The 26,676-nt window shown below is 33.2% G+C and overlaps 1 protein-coding gene across 13 annotated transcripts in view; it reads left to right on the forward strand.

The window, feature by feature from the left end:
* EPHA5 (EPH receptor A5) overlaps positions 1-26,208 on the forward strand; it is a 345,396-nt gene extending 319,188 nt beyond the window's left edge. For 11 of the 13 annotated variants that reach the window (XM_025921746.2, XM_025921750.2, XM_025921749.2 and 8 more), the window contains 3 exons: positions 8,736-8,929; positions 12,465-12,620; positions 20,807-26,208. In XM_025921746.2, the coding sequence (XP_025777531.2) occupies positions 8,736-8,929; positions 12,465-12,620; positions 20,807-20,912 (456 nt within the window). In that variant the 3' untranslated portion in view covers positions 20,913-26,208. Of the gene's footprint in view, positions 1-8,735; positions 8,930-12,464; positions 14,023-20,806 lie in introns of those variants that run through there. The other 2 variants (XM_086704929.1, XM_086704933.1) reach the window with 1 other exon arrangement.
* The last annotated feature ends 468 nt before the right edge of the window (positions 26,209-26,676 follow it).

The following is a 26,676-nucleotide window of genomic DNA, read 5'->3' on the forward strand; positions in this document are numbered from 1 at the left end:
GATAAAAATAATAATCTATGTTTTTTTTTAATTTAAAAAAGTGTAAGAAGAGTTTTGGACTGTCTAATATGGGGGAAAACAGATTTTTTTCTTACATGGAAAAATAATTCACACTTAGAATAATAGAATCCTAAAATTAAAGAAACTATGAAAGATTCTTCTATTCAAGTTCAGAATATTTATTATGTGATGCCTGACACATGGCTCTTTGGTCTTTGCTTTTGTAATTTTCCATTGTTACTATTCAATACAGCCTTCCCATTTTGGATCACGTTGAAATTTGATATTTTCCCTTCAAATAACAACAACTGTAAAAGCAGCTAACATATATTGAACCCTAACTATGTGCCACATACTGTCTTAAGTGCTTCATCAACTGTCTCGTTACTTCTTTATAAAACCAGTATATGGAGCAATCTTAACTCAACAGCATACTGATTTAAAACATTTATTTTTTTCCTCCAATTATTTCTTTCATCCATGCTCTGTAAAATATCCCACTCCTATGCCTTCAGGGGTTATTAGACAGATCCTACAGCTCTTCAGCCTCATTTTGTTGAAACAACAGTCCCATGCCAGTAATTAAGATTCAATTTCAGATATAAAAATTCAAGTCCAGTCTAAATCAAAGCCAATGCCATATCCATTTCAAAGTGTTTTCCACAAGCACAAGGCCAGCCTGACCCTCGGTACCTAGCGAAGGAAGAATGGTCCCATTTTTGCTCCTCTTCTTCCTTTGGCAAAGTTTGTATCTAGATTTTTCAGAATTGCCCTTGATGGGTATGTAGAAAAGAAAGGGCAAGATATTTTTTTTTTTTTTTTGCTAGTTGTTGATGCCTCCCACAGGTCAAATACCCAAACGTTGGTTCTCTAGTGAAGTATGTGTCGGAGCTCTTGAAAGGACCCCCTGGGGATGGTCACCAGAGGAGGAGGGTGTCTTACGCCAACTTACTTCCAGGGTACACCTCACTTGCTGTTTGCTCCCAATCTCACAGTCTCTTGCTGTCCAGTGCACATGTGTACTTCACCTGAGAGCGAAACCCATTCTGGTTGGATGCTCTGCCATTGTTCCCTTTTTGGACTACTGTTGTAGACTGCTCCAGCCAGCCTGCCTTCTTCCAATATCTCCTGGTGAGATGTCAAGGTCACACGTTGGCTTTTCTAAGACTTATTTCATAGCATTCTTCTCTGATAAGTGACAGTAAATTGGGCTTAATGCATTCCCACCCCCTAACAAGCCTATGGCAAGGCAGTGAACCCTTTTTGTAGTTATCTAAAATTGCTACAATCGGTTTTCTTTGTGTCCTACTCACTTGGTTTAGGGGAAGGAGTGCTGGCTTATATTTCTCTAAATTTGGGAGAACATAGTATCTATTCACTTCAGCTTTACAATTTTAGGGCTAGTGCTGTTAAAAAAAAAAACTGTATCATTGAATTCCTATTGTGCATCTCTCATCAGAGAGATGCTATTGTAATTCTTGTTTTGCAGTTAAGAAACTGAATTTAGAGAGATTAAATGACTTTCTTAAGGTCACAAAAAATAATAAAAGTAGCACCAGAGATTTCACCATGATTCTCTAAAATTTTTGTACCAAACTACCACACTAACTCCAATTAAATCAATGTCTGCTTCTTCCCTTCCATTTTCAACCAATGATCCTAGATCAGCCATCTGGATGAATATAAAATCTTCAATTCAAATTCAACTCTGGATTTTTATAACCTGAAGGAAGACCAGACCTGTTTGCTACTTACTTTTCTTCAGATAAATGCCAAATGCTAACTAGAACTACCGAGCACTTCACAGTTGGCTTCTAACTTTTCTTAAGACTTATTTTAATGCCATTCTGTCCTTTAATTGTTGTGAAAGTATTTTATTCTGCCATGCCAAGGAAAACATCGGTCCCTTATTTACCTAGTTAACTTCTTTTCAATTCTCATTCTGTAACTCAGAATTATTAGTCCTTCCCAGCTAGTGTATGATATGTGTAGCATTGTTATCTACATTATTGGCAATTTTATGTGATACAGTTGCATCTGTCACAAATAAAATTATAGACCAGAGTAGAACATGATGGTATGTAAATGCTCATAGTGTTTTTGTTGATCGTGACTGGGCTTGCTCGTGTTGGCAGTGGGGTTGGTTGCTCTATACTGGCATACCGTGGCTCTAATCCACATGACCTTCATCTTCCTCTGGAGACCAGTAGTAGTGTAGATGTGAGCTCATCTGTCAAGTGACTGAAGGGCAAGAATGATCCCTATTGCATCTCATCAAGTAGCATAAAATTACATTGGTCAATCCAATAATCAGGCCAGTTGCAGTGGCCAATCCCATATTTAGGGCAATCACACTGCCTATTGTGAATGGACAATATAAAATTACACTACGAGGGACATAGAAACAAGGAGGTATGAAGGATTTGAGACACGTTTTTTTTTTTTTCTTTCTGATTTTAGCCATTTGAGAGTTTTGATACACTCTCAGATAACTTTAATTCAAACTATTTAGAAAATAAAAGGGAGTGCTGATATAATATTCTCAGGAAATTATAATAAAAACTAATATTTTGGCTTTGACTAGGTTTACCAAGAATCTAGATAAGGTTTAAAGTAAATGATTATAAAATTGCAGATCTTTCTGTCTGCTTTTAATAAATTGTACAATAGATGCTATGTATTTTCGAAGCAGGTTCACAATTGTTAGTAGCATTTAGCTTCTACATATAGCACTAAGTTTGATTTCCTCAATTGCTATCCAAATTTGTATTTAAGAAACATGACAGATCTGTATTTGAACACCATGATCACTGAATATTTCTTTGGAAACAAACTCTCAGAGAGCAAAATAGAAGTACTGATTTGGTGTTTTGAATGATATATCCCACAATCTCTACATTCCAGATACTATCTACTTCTTAAAAGGCTTTGCATCATGAAAATATTACACTGCCAAGACATGCAGAATATTCTAAATCTCCCAGAGGAGATCTTCCACTATGTCAAGGGGACAGAATGCTGCAGTGGGTTTATTTTGATTAGGATTGCCTCTGTCATCACAGAGAAAAAACATAACAGCACATCATAAAAATAAACCATAATGATGAAGATAATTTTAATACCAGACCGTGAACTCTGATTCAAGCTTAGGAAGCTAAGATAATATCCTGAGGTCAGTAGAGGCTTCTTTATTGATAGCAAACATTTTAAATGGCAACATTTTTCTGAACTTAAAATCCAGACCCAAATAAAAAGAGACTTAATTGCATTGCATTTTTATACTTAGTAACAGTGTTTTACTCTTGCATTTATTGGGAAATATATGAATATGTAGACTACACTAAGCACATAGATTACAAAATGTTTTAGAAACTCATTTATCTGTTTTTCAGTCTTCTTATGTTAGAATTACTTTTGTTCTTTGTTCTTTTTTTGACTGTTTTCTATTACTATTTCTGCTGGCCTACATCTTACTCTAAGGCAGGAAGAATTTTTGACCCCAAAAGGATGTCAGCCTACTTTGTACGGGGCGTGCCTCTCGTCCTCCTTCTATTCTTTGTTGTAATTTCTGATGGGACAAAAAAAGATACACATATCTTATATTTCTGAAATATTTTATGGTAAAACAAAAAGAATATTTTAGATAACACACAGCATGTTATAATTAAAGTGTGAGGAACTTAGGTCCCATATAAATACTGAAAATTACCAATATTTGACAGTGAACAAATTATTTGACTTAATAGCCTTAGTATAATAATATCTACAATGAGTGTATTTGAAAATATTGGTCTTTGAAGATAATATTAGTCTTGCAAGGATAATGCTGCCTGCCCTGAGAGAAAAGCAATTATTTTAGTGACTGGTAACCTCATTTCAACTCTTATCCCTTTGGAGTAAGCGATACATAAAGAAATATCCATATTCAGTTCAAAAGTCCTGTACCTTTCTATTTAACAACAACAGCAAAAACAAAAACCAAAAATCTTGAACTAAAAGCCAGTCATTTTGGAATCTGTAACTCTTGGTCAATTTCAATGATTACAAAAGGAATGGACTTGAATAGAGGATTTTTAAGATGTCTTTAATCTCTGGAATGCTACTGATCTAAGATTGATGTACTAAGAAAAAGATATACTCTATATATCTTTAATAATATTGGAAACAGAAAATAAATCCTATGAAAAAAATGGGTATATCCAGAACTATTTCTTTGGTATCTGAGATTATTTCCAAGAATATATTCTTAAACTCCAGTCACTTCTGAAAAGCCTCATATCTCACAGTAACAAAATGACTCATGTGTGAGATTTCAAGTAAATACCTAGCAACATAGGCGCTCACACCTTAGTTAAACTTAATTCATCAAAACACACTGCTGATGCTCAAATTCCGCCTACAAAATTCCTGCCACTCAGTTATCCAACTTACATTTTTACATCTCCTGTGATGAAGAATGCACTCCTTTCCAAAATAGCACATTTTAATTGTAGATATTTTTTTTCTTGTGGAGCAAGAAATCTGATTCCATGGAGTGAGATCTATAACTCTCCCAAATTGTTTAGTTGGAAGGTAGTTATTTCTAATTCCAATGGTGAGACTTAGCATCAGGATGGGAAGATCACAGGTTTGCTTGCCAGTGAGACTTGCCTGTAAATCTTACCACTGCTACTTCTTGGTTGTGTAAACACAGGCAATTACTTAACCTTCTGGAGTCTCATACATTTCATCTATAAAATGCATATAATAGTTCCTATCTTACAAATATATGATGATGATGAATATAGATATTATATGTACAATTTGTGGTGTAGTGCTTATGATATAATGCCTGTGCTAGTCTAGGTCCTGCAAGAAACCTATTCCAAGAAGGAATTAGATATACATTAGTATTATTAAGGAGAAATTCTTGTAAGGAAGAGGAATGCAGGATAGCTGGGAGAGATGTCAGACTGTGAAAACATTGTCTGTCATAGGGGTCACATAGAAATGAGCCTATCTTATTATCACTGCCATGCTCAATAATTGACTGGAAGTAACCTTTGCAAAGCCTGGCTTTGGTGTAAATGCGATGATGGTTTTAGAAAGTTTAGGGTTAAGGGTTGTTGATTAATTAGCATCCAGCAGGTAAAGATCTGAGAGACAAATTTTCATGATTTCCATGCTCTTCACCTTTTGCAGCACGGACCTACTTCCCCACACAGGTTCCAGGAGCATCTGTTTCATGATTCTATGGGTTTTTCTATCTAAGTGGAAACTCAGAAGAGGCAGGTTATGAACTGAACTGTAGTCCCTGTGGTTTCAGTTGATCTCAGGACCTCACCTGGTCCTTTGCCTCTCCTTCCTTCACTATCCATTCTGGATTCCTCTCATTTATCAATATGGCAGGTCATGGTGGCTGAACTAGTAGCCTGGATCCATCTTTCATTCTTGGGGGTTAGCCTTTTCAGGCCACAGTTATTACAAAAGAGTAACAAGAAGTCCCAAGTGTATCACCTAGTGTTCACAGTATTTTTCCCTGCCCCAACTGTGTGAAAGCAGCTTAAATGCCTTATGTATGAATTTATGATGTATTATGTGCAGTGGTTGCTGGAACCACCCTTGTACCAGCTAGCAGATTTTCAGAATGAGATCATGTTAACAGTTTGCAATCGACCTGGAGGGAGTATTTATACCATGTAAACAAGTAAACGATACAATATGTCCTCCCCCCACCAAGGAGAGCCTGTTGTTAAATATTTACCAGTACATCACTGAGTATACGATACTCACACATTCTTTGCTAGGAAGTGGGTGCCCTCATTGAGTGATATGCTGTGTGGGATTCAGTGTTTGTGGATCAAGTATTGCAAAGCTTGTAATGGTGGTTGAGGCTCTGTGGGCAGCAGAAACAAATTGTACCCAGAATAGGTATATGTACGTGAAAGGATGAAGCCACTGACCCTTACATGACAAAATGGGCCCAGTGAAGTCAACTGGCCACCAAGTGAATAGTGCCATATCGGGTGCTCAGTATTGAAGTTTCATGTATTAAGAGAAGCAGCATTTTTAAAATTGTGTTTAGACGACTGATTTACATGTCAATGCCAAGAAAACACGTAGCTTATAATAACATTTTAGATGTAGCCCATATGAACTGGTGCCAGATAATCTGTAAAACTTCTGGTTGTCTGTTTCTTTTTTCTCTTTCTTTCCTTTGTTTATCTCAACTGTCTACCTTAACAAATGTAATGGTAATAAGAAAGTCAATGGAGATTATGATTCATTTAGCTATACATTATAAACTGTGTAATAAAATGAATAGCCTGAATTGCACTTTGATATATTTCAAGCATTTCACAAACCACCAGAGCACTAATACATTAATTTCTCCCCCAAACTATGAAGGGAATGTAGTTAAAAATGAAAAACAAAATTCAATATGTTGGAATATAAAATCTCAAGTTATAGTTTAAATATATTTTGAAGATAAATTCTAAAGATGAATTTAGAATTAAATTCAATGACCTAATTTCCTGGACCAAGTACTGAGGTTAACTTAGAGACATGGTATTATATTTCTATTTATAAATTTGCCTGAAAATAAAGTTGATTAAGTAATATAGTCTAGAAATAGCATCTCAAATCAAATAACTCATAAAATTCCTTTAAAACTAGTGGCTTGGTTTCATTTACTCATTTCACAGTCACATGTGAAGACTAGCTACTCAGTGAAAGAAAGACAATATTTTAAAAAGCATAGGTGTTAAAGAAAAAAGAGAGCTTATCGGTAGCAGCTTTGGGGAAAATTCATTATGAAACAAATCAGGTTTTAAATAAGTAAAAATCACTGTTCTCACTGCATACTGAAATATTTCATGACAAACTGTATTAGGACATTTTATTTTGGTACTCACGTTATTAAAGATAACTGCTATTGCTGTTATCATCAGCAATGGGAAGTCTTCTAATAAGCAAACTAATACATAAATGAACTTTTATTAATATATAATTATAAATAGTACTTTTTATTCTTTCACTATTCTTTTATTGATCACCAGTGAGAATAAATGTTTTCTCAAAATTTATTTAGCATTTTTTTCTTTTATAAATTTTTGATTAATATCTGTTCCTCATGAATCTGTTGTTTTATCATGTTATTTCTCAATATGCATCCACTTTTAATACGTTAAAGAGGCTAACCATATGTTTTAGTTTTTGTAATAATTTCTACCATGGTTTGCCATTTAATTTTTTATGCTGTTTTTGAGTTAAGTTAACTAAAGTGGTAAGTGACTCTCAGGAGTTTCATTCATAGTTATTCAGTTATTTGACCATTTATTTTTTGGAGTCCTTGAGTCCTTGAAGTGCCTGAACTTAACTATTTGTGCTTGTCAGGAACTTTTATTTCATGCCCTTCCTGGGTAGATATATACCACACCTGGATTCAAGCTATAACCAAGTCATGATGACTCTCACATTTACATTTTCATCTCAAATATCTCCTGTACCCTAACCAGATTCCTGCCAAGTGTCATCTGGGTGTTCCCCATGCACTCCAAACAAAACAAGCCCCAAATTATACTTGTCAACATTCTCTCCCCCCATGAATGTGTTTAGCTAAAGTAAATAGTAACAACCATCCAGTGTGAAAGGTTTGAACTTAAACACTTTCTCTCTACCTGCTACCTCTAGGCCATAAAGTTCCCTTAAATATACCATTTCATCTTCTTTCTATGTGCTCCTGCTTTTGTGCAGGTGCCATTTTCTTTACCATTGAGAGACTGTTTCGTTCCAATCTTGCAAGATTTTTTTTGTAAATTTCCTGTTCTAATCATCATATATGTTTTTTCATTTGTCAAATCAAATCTAAAGTCTTTCTCAAAAAATGTAATTAATAGTTAAGGAAATATCCACAACAGGAATTTGAGAACTATGTTTATTATTATTGATTTGGGGGATCACTTAAATATTTGAATTTTCTAGAATAAAACCTGCATTATGTTCAGAAGCATAAACGAATTTCTTCTGTAGTTAGACATTTTGATGGCAGCAGCAACATTATGAATGTTTTTGATGAAACAATTTCACAATTAGACAATACTCACATGTGTGGTTTTATTTAAAATCGATGATGTTTGTAATGCCTGTGCTACTTATGCAGTTATTCCAAATTCCTGACAGAAATCAGTAGATGATAATAAACAGCCAGACTCTGACATTATTAAATGATACATGAGACAGTTATGCTAATTTAGCCTTTGACTTATCCATCATTTACCCTCCAAAAGTCTCTTTTGAAGTAAAATTGCAGTTCTATTGCTTTAAAAAACGTGGATCTGCCCATAATTTTTCATTACAAAGACATTAACTTTTCAGAGAAATCACTAAAAAACTCTAATCCCTATTTGGTTCCAGAATGCAAGGATAAATAAATAAAACATGAACATTATTTTTATGTCAGTTAATGTTACAAATCACCCTTCATCAAGATTTTATGTAAAAATGATTACCACTTATTTTCTTTATAATATGTGAAGAAAATATCTTTTTACATTGTGATAACATATTTACTTTTTGTTATTGTTGTTTTATTTTGCAGCAAATAGAAGTAATCAGAGATTTGAGAGAGAACAATGCTGGTTATCAGTGCAAGAGTAAGACTAAGACAGAATGAAAGTTGGATAGTAGGAAATTTCTCGAGCTATTCTGTATTGTTTGTGGTGTTGAGTATGGCTCTGTTTTGCTTTACGCAGGTGATTAAAGCAGTGGAGGAAGGCTACCGTCTGCCAAGCCCCATGGACTGTCCTGCTGCTCTCTACCAGTTAATGCTGGATTGCTGGCAGAAAGACCGAAATAGCAGGCCCAAGTTTGATGAGATTGTCAACATGTTGGATAAGCTGATACGTAACCCAAGTAGCTTGAAGACGCTGGTTAATGCATCGAGCAGGTAAAAAGCCAGACCTGAGAGCTTTTCCTAATGTAGCTAATTCAACTTGATGCCATGAATATTAAATCAATAACATCATTTCAGTATACACGTTAATCTATGGATCTGTATGACACTAATTTATTTAAATACAGTTTTTGCGTAATAGTACTCTCTTACAATGAAATATAAATAATCAAATTAAAAGTATCTATGCCTAATCTACCAGTGTAAATGCCAGTTTCAGATAAATGTTAACTATAACCAAGTTCAGATAATATTATAAAAAACTCAAATGTGTGTATTTTCATGTGTTTTGGGTCTCACATTAGTGTGGATGGGTCAAAATAAAATTATAAGATCATAGAGATAGCCAAGTGAGCACTGATAGACTTAAACCAGAGATATCTAACAATAATTACTCTTTGGTTTCTTTATAATAGACTTTAGTGTCTGCCATATTTTATAAACAATGACAACTCCTTTAGAGGTTCTTTGCTCCTATCTGGTTGTACACAGATATTTGGTGAATCACTTACTGTGCAATTGGAACAAAACTTAAAACTGATAAATGAATAAATTTGTGTGAAACAAATGAGCATTTTTACTTTTTTACTTCTAATTTTTTAAGTTTATTTGTTTATGTAGAGAGAGAGAGAGCGAGAGAGAGAGAAGGAGAGGGAGAGGGAGAAGGAGGGAGAGAATCCCTAGCAGACTCTGTGCTATTAGTGAAGAGCCTGATGACCCAGGGCTCAATCTTACCAACCCTGAGATCATGACCTCAACCCAAACCAAGAGTCAGACGCTTATGCGACTGAGCCACCAGGCACCCCACAAATGAATATTTAAAACAATTTTCCGAATGCACATGAATATACTTAAACAATGTTACATATTTGTAAAACATGTTTTTCTCTTTGACGTGATAAATTACAGAATTATCCTCACAAAAAATAAATCAGTTTGACTCTGTACTTAAGAAAAATTGCCAGAATGTTATTTTCACTATATTTGAGTCAGATCTTTATTTTTACAAGAAGTGTAACCAAATTGGCCTCCTATTAGCATGAACTAAATGAGGAACAATCTGTTGATAAAGTTACATAAGTTCTATGATTCTGACATAACATTTGTTTATTAGGCAAAAAGTCATTTTTAAATACAAATGAAGAATGAAACTTCAACTTCTGTTCAAGCATCATTAACTTTCTGTAGTAGCAACTGGAGAATTTATCTTCTTAGTGAATATTCCTTATGTTGCTACTGAAATATCTGCCTTTAAGTTATTTATTGTCATGTAAAAATGTAAGCATTTCTTTCATCTACTTATTTGAATTATGTTGTCTAAAGGGACCTAAAGAAAAGAAATCATAAAGAGACATTTTGATGATCTAAATTGTGTTAGTTTATATTGATATCATTATAGATTGAGAACAGTTTAAGAGTCTCCAAATTTTTTTCTTTTTGTGTGTGTGTGCAATATATAGAATCATCTTGCTAGGTTTCATTTAAACAGATTTGGCTGAAGACTATAGCACTTACTAGCCATTTTTATTCGGTCATCTACAAATCCTAATTCTAGAAGACATTAGCTCCCAGTCATTGTCTTAACTGGTATTTATTCTCACCCATGTCACAAAGCTTGGTGATTTCAGTAACCATGTAGATGATGTTTGAATATCTCTCATTTTTGGTCTCTAGCCTACCATGAACTCTCCTTCTCAGCGTTATGTTCTAGATTTTGCTGTTACTAAAAATTGCAACTCCTCCATAATGTCAACTTCAAGATCCTACTCTCCAACTATTTTTTTCTGTATTGCTACCTTCATAAAATCTTTGACCCCTATTACTTAAAGGCTACAAATCACAAGATACCCATTTATTCAGCCAATATTCATGTTCAGATTCATGTTCATGTCCACATCATGTCATCCTGTGGGATAGGTGCTGAGTATACAGCATTGAACAACACACTATTGGAGGAGGAAGATATTGAACAAAATAAAACACATTAAAAAAGAACCTTGGCTGTGCAGCAGAGAGTGAGGATAGAATTTAGAGGATAACTCAGAGGCTAGAGTAGTTGGCAGATATGCCATGATGATGTCTTGAACTAAAGTGGCAACAAGTGAGATAGAGGAGTGATCAGATATGTGATATATTGGAAGTAGAATGGATAGTACACATAATGACTGATTGTGAGGGGACTGAAGACAAGGAAGGAGTGAACTGTTGTATCATGTTCTAGAACGTGGAAGACTGCAGGAGGAATTGGATGTGAAAAAGATATCAAGTGTGGTTTCAGACATGTTGGGGCAATATTCCTATGAGAAATATGGAGGTGTAAGTAGCTACAGGAATACATGAGACACTTGGGCTGGGGGTAAAAATTGGAGAAAAATAGATGCCACTTGAAGCATAAAAATGGGTAAAATTACCTAGAGTGGAATCTTAGCCTGAGCTGAGAAGATACAGAGCCAAATTTTAAAGCCAGGGAAAGGAGTAATCGGCAAAGGAGGTTTAAAAGATGCCAAGGGAAATTCAATGTCCTGGTAGCCAAGAAAGAGAGAATTATTCAAAAGTTTGTGAGACAACATAGGAATTCAAAAGAGAGGTGGTGGGGGTGGATGTTAAAAATTTCTGAGGAGTCAATCATTTTGTAGATAGGAAATATTTATAGATTTCGGCAAAATAAAAATCATTGCTCACCACAGTGAGAGAAATTTTTATAGAATTGGTTTGGGAGGAAATATACTGGAATAGGTTGAAGTGTAAACAGAATGTAAGAAAGTGCAGAGACAATGAATCAAAAGAAATGTATTTGTCCTTTATCTTATGGTTGAAATTTACCGAGGCAAATCCCCCTGATGGACATTTAAATTGTTTTTGGCATTCATTCCCACTAGTAAAAAATGGTACAAGTACTTTTTGTCATTTTTCCTAGTCATTTACTTCGGATGTATTTCCAGAAATGGTTCTCATAATTGTATCATTATTATTATTGGACCAAAAATATGAGTCTAGTACAACTAAGAGTATCTCCTGGTTGGTTAATCCCATTCAGTTTTCTAAAGTATTTGGGGTTACATTTTGTTTTCAAAATTCTATTACTCCTGGGTCAAGTTAACAAGCACATTTTTGTAAGAGTGTAAAATACAGGATAAATAACTTCTGGACTTCCTGAGAAATTAGCTTAAACGAGCATGAGTTTCTCTAGCAATGTCTAGGAACAATTGGGCTGACACAAATTATCCCTCATATCTAATTTTGGCAGCATTTTCTGTATTATTTTTATAAACAAAATACAATAGGAGGAAGTAAATACATCTAATGGAATTTTCAGCTAATGTTTTATATTACAGAACATTTACTTATTAAGCCATCATAAGTTTTCATTGACAGTAGAAAAAAATCTGAATAGACTAAGTTTGTGTTCTATATTTTAAATTATTTTCTTCCAAAAACCCAAAAATCCCTTGATAGGGAGCTAATATTACAATTTATAATAAAAGACATGAAAATGTTACTTTTAATATTGATGTGCTCTGTGTTTTAGGGTATCTAATTTATTGGCAGAACATGGCCCACTGGGATCTGGGGCCTACAGATCAGTAGGTGAATGGCTAGAAGCAATCAAAATGGGCCGGTATACAGAGATTTTCATGGAAAATGGATACAGTTCAATGGACGCTGTGGCTCAGGTGACCTTGGAGTGAGTAATTTTTCTGATAATTTTTACATAATTGCTGGGGCGAGAAAAATTGTTTGGAATCCAATCTGGATGAGGTCAAGGGAAATCAGTTAACCTTTGCCCATGTGTGACAGCTTTCAAAGAAGCCTCTTCTTTTTTAGCCTGTATTGTTAACAACTGCATGGTTAATGCTACTTGTGGCCAGTATCTTTGCTTCTTTGCTTCAAACAAATAGCATTTGAATATTTGAATAATTGGAATAACAGCTCCTTGGCAAAATACTGGTATTTTGTGTTGTGGAAAAGATGTTTTCTTGATGAAGTTTTTATACTGGAACCTATGTTATATGAATGTAATTACAAAACAAACTGTAAGCACAATTGGTGTGGCTAGTCCTACATAACAGCAAAACATATTCTTAAATTTGGGCTATGATGAATACCCGGGTAGCAACAGCTTAAACAAAGCTTCCCAGGCAGGAATCTCATTCAATCTCTAAGTGGTGCACCTTATATTCTTGTAATCCAAGGATATATTAGATTCTGCCTCTGATTTGTTATTTGGTACAATCTCAGTGGAACCAATTGTGCCCTTTTCTGTTTGCACGTTTAAGATAAAATTTATCAAATCTTATTAAATAAAAATCACTAGAGTTAAGCATTAAATTCTTTAAGGTTGTAAGTTGTTTGTATTTTATTATATACTCTGTATGTGTAATTATTTTAGCCTAATATTTGTTATTTGTGAAAATTAACTGTTGTTATGGTGGTTCCATCTAGCTTACATTAACATGAATAATGTTTTAACCTATGAATATGATGACAACGTACTTTAAATTCCCTACAGATTCAAAGGTTAAAATATTGTTGTAAGGATTAGAACATGGTAGAACATTCTAAAGCACTAAACCACAGTCCTTATTCCATTACTTCACATAATATTAACACTGAGCACTCACCATTTCTATTCTGGCATTCTTTGACTCATTGAACTCACTGCCAGTCCACACGAAAGGTAACAGGGTACCATCATTTGTCACCAGTTAATGTCACATTCTCAACATTTCTTATCCTCATCCCTATAATGCTGGACCTAAAATCACTACTCAGCATGCTCTCTTATGTTGCTGAACGTCATCTTCACCATCGCCTCCAAATCGTATCTATTTGATGACACGTATGCTTTGCCCATTATTTCTTTCAACACTCAAAGAACTCATTTGTGCTATATTTAAAAGAGTAAACAAAATTTTGTTGATAATTTAAAACTATTTTTACATGATTGCTATTTAATTTTTCAGTAAAAATGGTCATTTTAATTTATTAAAGTCATTTGTCATTTTATATTAAAATGATACTGTAGGTATTTCTTCTACCCAATGTCAGATTACTTGTAAATATATAATAAAATTATTTGCATTAAATGATGTCTCTTTTTTTATTAAAATAGCACATATACCTATGTGTGTGTGTGTGTGTGTGTATATATATATATATATATATATATATATATATATATATATACATCCACTATCTTTTTGCTCCTCCCTTCACAGATAATTTTAATCACAAATAATGGTTTTGCATTAACTACCTCTGTTTTACTTTATCTCTTTGGGGCCCCCAAATACTAGAAATATGTTGAATATCTTAGCATTGTATTTTAGCATTTCATTTATTGATTTTAATTATTTTCGCTCATCTTTATTGTCAGCTCCTCTATCCTCAAACTCTCATTTTGTATGTTTTGTTTAAAGACTTGAAGCCTTCTTCTCTCTTCTAATTATGGTTCTCCAACCCATTTCTATTCTCTGGTAGTTTTTATCTGATCAATTTTTCTCTACTTGGTTCAGTTTCTTCTCTTTGTCTCCATTACTCTGCTATCTTGTTGCCTCTGGCTATATTGCCTCTTTTCTGATATTTTGTCTTTTGATTCATTTACCTTAACCGGAAGAGTAAAGTGAAATTTGGAAACTGTGCTAAAATCTTCCTGTTCAGAGATGTTTGTCTCCATGTATCAGTTGCTTCAGACTCCTGAGCCAATAAACATATTCTTTACCATGAACTGAGCCAGCAAACCTCAAATCCATTGAAGCTGATTCGTTGGAGTACCACACCTTTAAATATATGTCCTCTTGTTTATTGTGGTTTTGACCACATTCTTCCTGTTTGGCAAGAACACATTTATCAAAATGTTATTTAAATAACTCACAAAACAGTGAGTAATCAGTTACTTGTTTGGTCAGGAATATACGAAAAAGACTGTGCATTTTGCTCGCCTTTCACCAAAATAATTATTAAAGGCACACGGACGGCAAAGGAGCTGGGATATCAGCAAAGACAAAGACAAGCTCTTAAACACTTAAGATAATGATTTTTTACACATGGCCTTTACCCAATATTTAAATACTCATTTTATGGAGGTTGCATATGCTATAATAATATAATAAATATTATCGTCCACATTATTGCCAAGGAATAATAGAAATTGAGAACTGGAAGTATACCTGTAATAAATACTTGGGGGGGTGCAGTTAAGATCAATTAATATAAAGCAAAAGATCAAATTTCCATATAATTAAATTAGAAAAATATGTTAGAGTTTATGCCATCAAATTTGTTCTTATATTGGGTTCAAAAAAAGGGAGAGAAAATATTACAATTTTTCAGAACTGCTGACTTTGATAAAAATTTTCCATCATAAAGGTTTAATTTTGTTTGCGATTTCCTTCTTTCTTTCTCTTTCTTTCTTTCTTTCTTTCTTTCTTTCTTTCTTTCTTTCTTTCTTTTTCTCTTTCTCTTTCTTTCTTTCATTCTTTCGTTCTTTCGTTCTTTCTTCTTACTCTCTTTTGTTTGTTTATTTCTTGCCAGTAACATACATATATGGCTTAATGTGGAAAGAAAATGAACAGGTTAACAACCTTAGAGTTAAAATGTGTTCGGCAATGTGGTTTTCAACTTTAGATGTTTCTGTCTGCCATCTCTGTGCCTAAACTTTGCTATTCTGTGTACAATACACAGAACAATTGTTGTGGCAGTAATGATGCAATCTGTACTATGGTGTGTAAATGCAGTGAATTGTGGTTGACAGGGGGAATTGTTAAGCTTGAGGTGAGTTGCAAATTGAATCCAAAAACCTGTATTAAGGACAGTATTACCGCTGCTTTTTAAAACTTCTTGTCAGACCAGCACTGTCAACTTTTGATTATTCAGAAGACGAACAAAATCCAGTGAATTTAAATATTATGCCAATTGTGTGTAAACTGAAGAGGTTTATGTTAGTATCACTTATTCAAATGGGGCCTTCAACTACTAAAATGGAAGTTTCACAAATCTAGGGCCAAAATTTATGCACACCAATTCAAGCAGAGTTTTTATCTTATCAATAAAGACATTATGAATAATGTATTACACACCTAAAATACACATGGGAGTACTTAGTATCCTCTTCATTCTACATAATTAAGCTAACGTTTCTAGTCCAACCATCACTATGTCTCACTCACTGAAAATCATGACCATACATGGTTAATCTTTGCCAAATGTAAATGTATTTATCTTGTATAGTAGATATATAAATGATTATCAGGAATCTTTAAATGAACCAAAAAATTTCAAGCATACCGTTAATGGCATGATCAAATTATGACAACAAGAATAAACACTGAAATTTAGTGAATATTTGTTAATCTCTCTTCTCCCTTCTCCTATCCAGCCAGTGTTGCTGGGGTAAATACCAGTGATATGGCTAACAGGTGTGTAAAGCAGAAGGGAGGAGTAGTGAGGGAATGACTAATCCACAGACGGGTGAACTAAATCCTGAATAATCAAGAGTTGTTCCAATATCAGCTAGACACCTCTTGTTATTCTATGTTTTCATTCTGCCATTTTAGTATCATAATATCAGTGTTTTCCATTGTTTAATATTATAGAGTAACATTTGAAAATATGCTGAAATGTAATTCCATCAATGCCAGTTCATTATATTTGCAGCTTTTCTAAAACTGATATTGCTTTGTTGACAAAAGCCAAGTTATTTTTTATGTAACAATACTCCTCTTATCATGTTTAAATTCATAAGCCTATGCTGAATCATAGTTTATCATCATTAGAATTGGCTTTGGGTATTACTTAAGATTACACATGATCATGATACATTTAGTGTAATACTTATAAAAGAGACACATTTATAACTTTACCTTGGGTAAAATTTCCTATATAGAAAAATGAGATGAGTAAAATAGCATATCTTGCATCATTTTCAAAAAACTTTTCAGCAAACACTGTAAGTAGAGCAGCAACTTCATTATCGAATGTTAAATACTTTGATTTTTAACAAATTTCTCTCACATTGTTACTGCTAAATTGACCATTCAATATGTACTTGGCAGTACAAGAGTAAAATAGGAATGCTTAGAAGTCATGAAAGTATGAAGCAAAACTACTTAAAATACATTAATGCACTTAGCAATATTGGAATAAACCTTTACTGAAAACATTTTTCTAATGCTATTTTAATTGTCATTTGTAATATAATTAGAAGAATATTAAATACGAGTTTTGAAGGAACTACTTTGCTGCCGAGAACAACTTTAACTTGCATAAATGATCTTATTTCTCTCTCACCTTTTCACTGAAAATCACACTGCATAAAGGTATATGGACATTGCATGCATTATACTCATGCGATTTTCTAAATCTCTGCACATTAATTTGACAGCTTTTGAAATGACAAGTCAGATTTTTAAAACATCAGCATTCCATTAAAGACACACATAATTTATGGCAATGTATAAAATGCCGTGTTGTGTTTTTATAATTCCATTTCTTCCATGGAAAGGAGGAGGTGGGAGGGAGGAAGAGAGAATTTCAGTGGTCTGACCTTCCGTATGCATCTTAGGGGATAATCATATTATAAGGTGACCTTGAAAGAAATTTTATATTTAACACACTGGAAAAATTTACACAAATTTAACTCAAAATCTAGATGTATGAAATGTTCTGAAGAAAGATTGTATTTGCCTATGAACACAAGCTCTATAACAGCATTTATTACTCAAATACAATTCCTCAAAACGTGTTCTTTAGCAGGATATAGATGTCATAAAAATTTTAAATTTCAAAAGCACTGAACCAGAGTCTTTCTTGCGGTCAAGTTATTTTCAGAGAATGAAGTTATACTTATGTATAAATAGCTACTATATAATTAAGAAAGGGAAATAAAAATAAGTCAAACCAGTGATTTGATATCAGTGAAACAACCAAGTTTGGAATGTGGGGCGCATGTATGCACATCACACACACACACACACTTAAGATTTCGGTATTATATATTCAAAATCCAGGCTGTTTCAGTGGGAAACCTATAATTTCTTTTTCAGGTCTTTCAGAATAAGTTGTAATGATTATTTTCAAAAGCTCATTCCTAATAATTGGTTTAGCCATATGAATTGTGCAGTCTAAGTATGAATTGTGCCGTCTAATTGTGTGCTGAGTATCTATAGCATCAGTACTTTCGAATGGGTATTTGTCAGAATCACCTGTGGGTTTATAAGGCATATGATAAAACATATGTTTTAAAACTCCATTTCATTTACTAATTATTTAAATTCTCTAGCAGAGAATGATTATTTTCAGGTTAAGAAATTTTCATCCCTTTCACCTGACGTAGGTCCAAATTATGCTATTGACCGGCCATGAAGTAAAATGAAATTGCCATGAAGTATAGATTAGCTCATAACTGAAATTGCCATGAGGTATAGATTGAGTTACCATAGCCTCAAAGAAGTATGTGTTCAGCTTCCCTCATTAAATATTGTCTTTCTGTAGAATTTTGGATATTTGATGTTATAGCTACAGAGTTCTCATTTTACAGATGAGGAAATTATTGTAATTTAAAGTACTTTGTTCAAAATCAGATCTCAGAGTAATGAGAAATTTTTAAAGAGTATGGACTTTGGTATCAGGTTCCTGGTTTTAGTACTAGCCCTGACACCCACTAGCTGTGTCATCTACTCAAGTGATTTAAATTCTGTAAACTTCATTTTCTCATCCATGAAAGATTAACAGAAATCTATTATCATAGAGTTATGTATTTTTCCAGCATGTAGGAAGAGGACATCTTAATTGTCACTTATTATTTTTATATTAGTATTATAGTTGTCAACTAGGGAAGATTTTGCTATTCAGGGGACATATGGCAGGTCTTTTGTCTTGTAACCACAAAGGGTCAACAGAAGTGCAATGCTTCTGGTATTTGGTGGATAGAGGCCAGAGATGATGCTAGATATTCTATAATGCACAGGATGGCCCTTAAAACAAAGACTTATCTATCCCATAATGTTAACAGGGGAAAAGCTAAGAAGTTCTGATGTAGTTGAAAAGAGAAATTTATTCCCATGCTAGTCAGTAACTCACTATTTTATAGTCTATTTCATAACTAACCATAGTGATTTTGTTTCAAAGTGAATTTTTACTGTTTTCTTTTTCTTTTTGCTGATTATCTTCCATGGCTACCATTATAAATAAATATATAATATAATATAATATAATATAATATAATATAATATAAATATATTTATTTTTTACACTGATGTCTTATAGTTTTAATATTTTCTCATGTTCAATTCTAAGAGAGAAAGAACTATGTTGCCACCATAAGTATCAATTGCTTCTTTTTTTAGCTACTTTCCGTTTCCTGAAACTCTCATAAAAAACCAATGAAACATAAAGGGGCAAAGAAACCTAAGATATTATTTAAATAAGCAATTATGTCCAATACTAATATACGTAGAGCCTAAATACCCATTTGTAAAATTTCTATCCTCTGATAATTAAGAGATTTACTTGTTTCTAAAGCTATCCAATTTTACATATAATGATTCTAATGTCATTGTCTTCAATTCTAAGGAAGTCTAAGATAATCTGAAGTTAATACATTTACTGAATGCACAAATATTCTTTTACCATAATGTGTTCAATAAGGTAATTATCTGAAGAAATATAACATGGCAAACAGTTTGGTCACCTGAAAATCTTAAATTGTTATTTTTTTCCTATAATTAATGTTGTTATTTGCCAAACATACCTGAATAATTTTATTTGCCAAATATGTACCTCAAGGGAATAGAATTTCTGAATTTCCTATGAAATAACAATTAGGAACCATGGGCCCTGACCTTAAACTCCATAATACACTATTAATTTAGAAATCTAAACATTTATAATTTTCTTTTGAATAAGCTTGTTTAAAGGAAACAGTAAAAATATATCTTGGTTGAAAAGACTTTCTGATAGTGTGTAATCTTCAGAATGCTCTAAATGCCAAAAGAGCCTAGATATTATTTGGTAAAGGAGGAAAACTCTGGTATTTTGGGTTCCAAGTAAAAAATAAAATACCAGTAAAACCTTGGTTTGCGAGCATAATTCATTCTGCAAACATGCTTGTAATCCAAAGCACTTGTATATTAAAGTGAATTTCAAGAAGCATTGGCTCAGTTGTGATCATGTGACATTCGGTATCATGTACTACTGGCATTGCAAAATATTGCTCCTTTATCCAATTAAAATTTATTAGAAATGTTTGCTCGTCTTGCAAAACACTTGCAGAACAAGTTGCTCGCAATCCAAGGTTTTACATATTTGGAAGTGTTCATATAGCAATGTAGTGATCATTATCCCATAAAGATAATCTGTTATATAAAATGATTGTACTGACTGAGTCATTTGAGGAGTATGGTCTTTGACTGCTTAACTGTAAAAATTTTAAAGTATATTTTATGCCTATTTCTTCTAGCAAAACAAAAAAGCTCTTGTTCCTGTTGTAGGTCCACATTTTCAAAATTATTCAATGAAATTGTACCTTCAATTTAAATATGTTATTGGTAAACGTGCAAATTTATTTTTCCACTAATCTGTGCCACCAAAATAATGATGTCCAAAAGATGAGGTGGGGGCAATTATATATTATATCAGTATTTATATTAAATATTTCTTTGCAAACAGATTTTCAAGGTACAATTTTGAAGCCTGCCTTTGAAAATTGGACCCGATATGTCTCATATCGGATTGTATCATATCGATGTCTCATATAGGATTGTAATCTAATTAGCTTCTGCAAAATGTTTGTATCTTTGCCAGCGTGAAAGTATTGAGGTGTGCTACCAATTGAATCAATACATACATCCAATGTGTGCTTTCTTCATACAGGGATTTGAGACGGCTTGGAGTGACTCTTGTCGGTCACCAGAAGAAGATCATGAACAGCCTTCAAGAAATGAAGGTGCAGCTGGTAAATGGGATGGTGCCACTGTAACTTCCTTTTCATGTCACTTCGTCAAGTGAATGATTCTGCACTTTGTAAACAAGCCCTGAGATTTATTTTAACAAAAAAAAAAAAAAAGGGGGGAAAGGGAAAACTCAGTGATTTCTAAACCTTAGGAGAGCCTTGGTTCAAGCCACAGAATTTGTAATCAGTGTTTTACTAAAATTTCCTTATCTTCCTCTCAGTGTCTTCGTTTTTCATGAAGCAAGTATAACCCGCATAGAATAAAAACATGAGGTTAAACATGATCTTATGTTGCAACAAGAAAATCCTTTCCACTACTTCTACAAAATTTTATAAATGAAAATATAACTATATAGAGCACCTTTACAGACTGAATTAAGGCAGCCCCTTTCAAAACTTCCAAGAATCTACTTGAAAGGAAAAGTTTATAGCCATTTGTGGGCTAACAAAAGCTGCAATTTCCTGAAGTTTACTTCAAGTCTGAATTGTCTACATAAGTGTATTGAAGAGCAATATGATTAGATAATTTCCTAATAGATACCTTCTTTTGTAATTTTAAAATGCTGTTACACAGCGTTAAGTTATAGAAACTCGTGTATAAATATGTTGCTTGATCAAGGACAAGTACAATACAGGGTGTATATTTATTTTTCTGTGTTATAAAATTTATGTTTAGTTGCTCTTCTAGAAACTATTAGGTAATAAATGTGTATATACTGTATCATTTGCTATATACCCAGGAATCAATTTAAGTTGGAGTTTCGTGTGTGATGCTTGCACATGCGTGCGTTACCATTCTGCTTGCATTTTTAATAGTGTTTTAATTTTAGCAACATACGGGAACGAGTGTTCCAGAGTGTAATAGGAATAGGAGAAATAGGGAAGCAGTAAAACAAAATTGAACACAAGCTTGTGTCTTTCTTCCTCTCATATGTCCAAAAGCTACTAAATCTCTTTATTCACTAACGGGAAATGTCTATAAGATTAAATCCCCTTTGGCTTTTTGAAAACACTTTGTGATATCTGTGACAATGCAGTTCTTCTAGCCATTAATCTTGCACCCCTGTAAGAAATTTCACCTTTCTGAGTCCCAGAAAATACCTTGTCAAGCAAAGTTGACACCGAAGGGCACATTTTCAGCAGGATGTAGAAGGATTTAACTGTGCAGGCTTCTGTTAATGTTGTTAAATCCAGGCACATAGCACTAAGCATTACCCCTAAGTGTTAATCCTTTGTAACCATTTCCCTTGTGGTTCAGCTGTAGACATTTTGATACTAAGGCAGCAATGGAATGATGAAATATATATATATATACACACACACACACACACACACACACATTTCCTTCAGAATTTTCTTTGTTTCAAGATTTAACAAGTTTTATTTGTTGGTGGCTGTTTATTCATTTGGTAATTTCATCTTGTATTCAGTTTCATCAAATCGAATTTACTTTGATAAACCAGTCCAAAGTATTATTTAATTGGCTTTATTAAGGAACTTAAGATATGTTTTGTGTACATTCTATGTGCCGCATTTGGTTAAGACTGGCATTTGTGGTACAAATTATATGGTTTATTATTAGAGTTCTAAAAAAACTGACTCCTTGGTGAAGTAACAATTTTTTATGGTATTGCATTTTATAGAACCATGGAAAGATACGTGATTATTCAAGGAGCACAGCATTTGAACAAAGTATAGCCTACTTATGATCATCAAGGGCAATAGTATATTGGAGTAGTCTGGGTTAATGGAATCTATAGAAAATATTCCTGCATGATATTAATGGTGTTCTCTCTCTTTTCCAAGCACTTGTTTTAGTTGAATGTTAGCCCATACAAGAATAAACCCTTAAGAAATAACTTCTTTCTACCCTGCCCACCTTTTACTTAAGCAGTAAAGTAACTCCTTGCTAAAGAACATGACAAAGAAAGAAAGAAAGAAAGAAAGAAAGAAAGAAAGAAAGAGGAAAAAGAAAAAGTTGTAAGCAACTCTCAGATGGTATATTAGTATATTTAGTTTGGTCCAGTTTGGGCTATAAATACTTACTAGGTCTATACCATACCATGGGTTCTTATAAAATATGGTTCAAGTATACTTTATTAGTTTTGTGAAATTTTCAGAGAAAGTAAAGAAAGGTGGATTTAGCATTGTCTTGATAAAATCAGAAGTAAGCAGGCATCACTATTATAAAAGATGTCTTTGTTCATTTCAGGAAACAAAATGAACTAAACATTCTTTTTTACAAAATAATTGGAGACTGTGTTGCACTTTATTGAATTTTGTAAAAACAACTGAACTTAAGTGATAAAGTAACAACTGAGAAACTTCAAAGTAGGAACAGACATATTGATTTAAAAGATAAACTATTGTAAGTGTTAGGACGAGTCACAGTTATTTACACATAACAAAGATATTTTCTGAATTGTCTTCTAACTTTGTGTGTTCAAAAATGATTGGGAAGTCAGCACAAAGTATATCTAAGTGACTAGAACTTAAAGCTACAATGTAGGTTTCCTCTTTTTCGAAGAAGAACATTACAAATTAGGATGGATCAGATTCCTTCGCAATCTTGGTGTTCATTTTGGAATGTAAATTGAGATGAAAGTTAGACATATAGATTTCATTGATATTTCAATTCGGTTGAGAATTCTTTTTTCCCATTTTGGTTGAGAATGTCAGTATGATTTTAAAAGAAGTAAAGAGACTTCCAAATAAGATATGCTCTCTCCCACGTAAAATACATACATACATACATAAAAATAAAAAGAGGAAAGAATTTCCTTCTAAAATATTTATTCACTACTGGATATGTCACCAATTGGGAAGTGACAATCTCATCTATAAATGTGAGAAGTGGTACAGGGAGAAGAGGCAGCTCTTGTGAAATGCAGTGAGGCAGTAACCCAGGGTGAGGTTTGACAAATCTTGATTGTGTGATTTCTTATCCTTTGGTTCATTTTGTCACCCACCAGACAACTAACAATAAAACAGAGACTCAATAATTTTAGCACATAAGATAGATTTGTCAAATAATACATAATGTTATTGTAGCTATCAAGTAGCAATACCTTTAAAGCATGAGTCACTCTCAGAGTTGAACTTTGAAAAATATTTTTTCAATATACTGATACCTGTTGAAGTCACTCAGTTACTACTTTTATCAATCATAATTTGTTTCCGAATTTTTCTACTTGCTCACGTGTTCTTCTGGGCCATTTGAAATGTCTGAATTGTATGTAAAAATGTGAGGATTCTGATTTTCCCATTTAAAAAAAATAATGTGCATGATCTTTTATGTCTTCTATTTTAATCACCAAATCAGTGTTCTAAAGTTGTAGGATTACTGTAAAAATCTATATTCCAATATTCTGTCCAAACTTAAATGTGGCCAGCATTATTAGTTTTGGAGTTGCCAAAACAATACAGAACATCCTTCACTTAGTTTGTAAAGAGTCTTAACCAGTATGCAATGGTGAAGAGATAGTTTCACATCTTAAGTTTAAAATGAAAATTATTATCTGTTGAACACTTATGTGTTTGCATGTCTACTATTTAATCTCTGTGTCAAAGTCAAAGATTTTTTTTTTTAACACCATTCTTCCTCCCATTTAAAGTGGATGTTCAGAAGCACAAGTAGAGATAGTTATCTGTGGAAGACATTTTTGTTTGTAACGGTGCATTGGATGGCAAATGCTATTTGCATCAGATGTTAGAAATTTACTAGATGAATGATGTTGCGTAATAGAATAAGATCTTTTTTTTTTCCCATTTTTTCTTTCTAAAAATGAGAAAACAAAAAGCTAAGTATGATAGTAAACTGTCTTTGCTTATGTCCTGCCAGATGTTTCAACTCAAAATAAGTAAAAAGTAGGTACAATGTGATGATGATGATGATGGTGATGATGAATGAACAACAAAATGCTAGTTTTATGAAATTAATAACTACAATAAGTCATCATTGCTTCAACTCTGTAGCACAGCTGGTTACATGGAATATTTTTCTGTATTATGCCGTTAATTATATAGTAATGTATCAAAGGAGAAAAAGATAATAACTTTTCTTTTCATGTTGGTTTATGAAAAAAAATCTTTTTACACATGAATGATTGAATGTTCTTGTTCAGAATGACCACAAAATTATTGCTTAAGAGAAGACACAATTCTTAAAAAAAAGAGAGAGAGAGAGTTGATCTATAATAATAAGAATCAAATGTCATTTGTTTCTTCTAAATGTAAATGAAAAAAATTGAAGGTGGCAACATACATCATGTTTATTCAGTCCGAGATATATTAACAGTAAAGGTTTTAGTGGTCAACATATTTGTGAATCTTTAGATTGCTATAGTTTTACATTCAATAATTTTACAGTATGTAAATTTCATTTATAATAGTCTAAGAATAAAATTTAGACTCAGTCACTTGTTAATATGTTTATTAAATTCTCTTAGTTTCAGGCAGGTCAGAAGCAGCTGTATAGAGTATCTTATTCTATGCTAGGCATCAGGATATCTCAAATTCTTGCCTGAGCATTAATTCAAGAAAGGATTAGCATTTCTGTATCTTTTCCCCATTTGAAGCTCTATGTGCATTTCGTTTGTGTACATGTTTTTGTAGTGTAAGATACGAAATTTTATATTTTTTCAGAAAATAAAAAAACCCTTTGAATACAGTTAAATCCGATTGTCATGCTTGACCCTCCCCCAAAAGACTTTAAAGTTACAGACTTTGTATAATGATTTCAGTCAGTTCTAATAAAAATGTTTGAATTTCCTATGCTAAATATTTAAAATGCAATCAGCATTCATTTTCTTCAAAGGCATATTCATGAATCTTTGCATTCAAGCATTTTTTGCAAGTCGAGTTTGACAGAAGACTGTAGGACATGAGCATAATTGTGTGAAGCCTAATTAGAAATTGATTTGTGACAGTGTAATACATTACTTGAAAAAACAAAAACAAAAACAGAAAACTGTGTGTACCATCTGCAAAAAGAGACTTTCTGCTGACCAGCATTAGTTGGTCGTCTTCTCACTGTTTATGGCGTAGGGTGGAGGAGTTGCATTCTTATAAGAAAGTGTGTCAGCAAGTACCAATGCTCCCTCTTCTGTATATATTATATCATATTACTCTCCTTTTGTAAAAAGCATACGAAGCAATCTGCTGTATTCAAGGGAATTAATCATATTTGTAAATTTTTGCATTTACATTCCTGAAAAGTGACATCACCATGCATATGGAAATAATCCCTAACTCCTTTGCTTATGCACTGAATCAGTATTATAAGGTATATATATTATTTATTTAGTAAACAGCCTCATGTAAAGACTCTGAGTATTCTGTTATCAAGTATTCTCGTCTCTGCTTTGCTGCAAATGCAAAGATCTTATGATAAAAGGGTTTCCCCCCAGTCTTATGGACACCCTCGAACAGACAGGAGGGATGGTGTGGTGGTGGAAAAGTAAACATTTAATTAGAATGTACTATTCTGGATTAGAATTTTCTACACATACTTTTGAAACGCATTATATTGTCTCTGTTTTACTAATGAGGAATCCATGACCCAAAGCTGTTAAGAAGTTGCCCAAGTCCTGACTGCTTCTCAAAGTCAGGATGAAAACCACATTTATTTGAGACCAAATCCATAAGCTTTCTACTACACTCTACTGATTTCACGATGTTGGCGATGCTATCTAGATAATGGAATCATTTAGGCCAATCTTCTAATTTAATTGATGGAGGAACTGAAGTTTAGCAAGAAAAACATGATCTGAACATTTCCACAAAGTGAAGG

Source organism: Puma concolor, chromosome B1 (assembly GCF_028749965.1).
Source record: "Puma concolor isolate L17-30 chromosome B1, mPumCon1.1.hap2, whole genome shotgun sequence".
NCBI classification, from domain to species: Eukaryota; Metazoa; Chordata; class Mammalia; order Carnivora; family Felidae; genus Puma; species Puma concolor.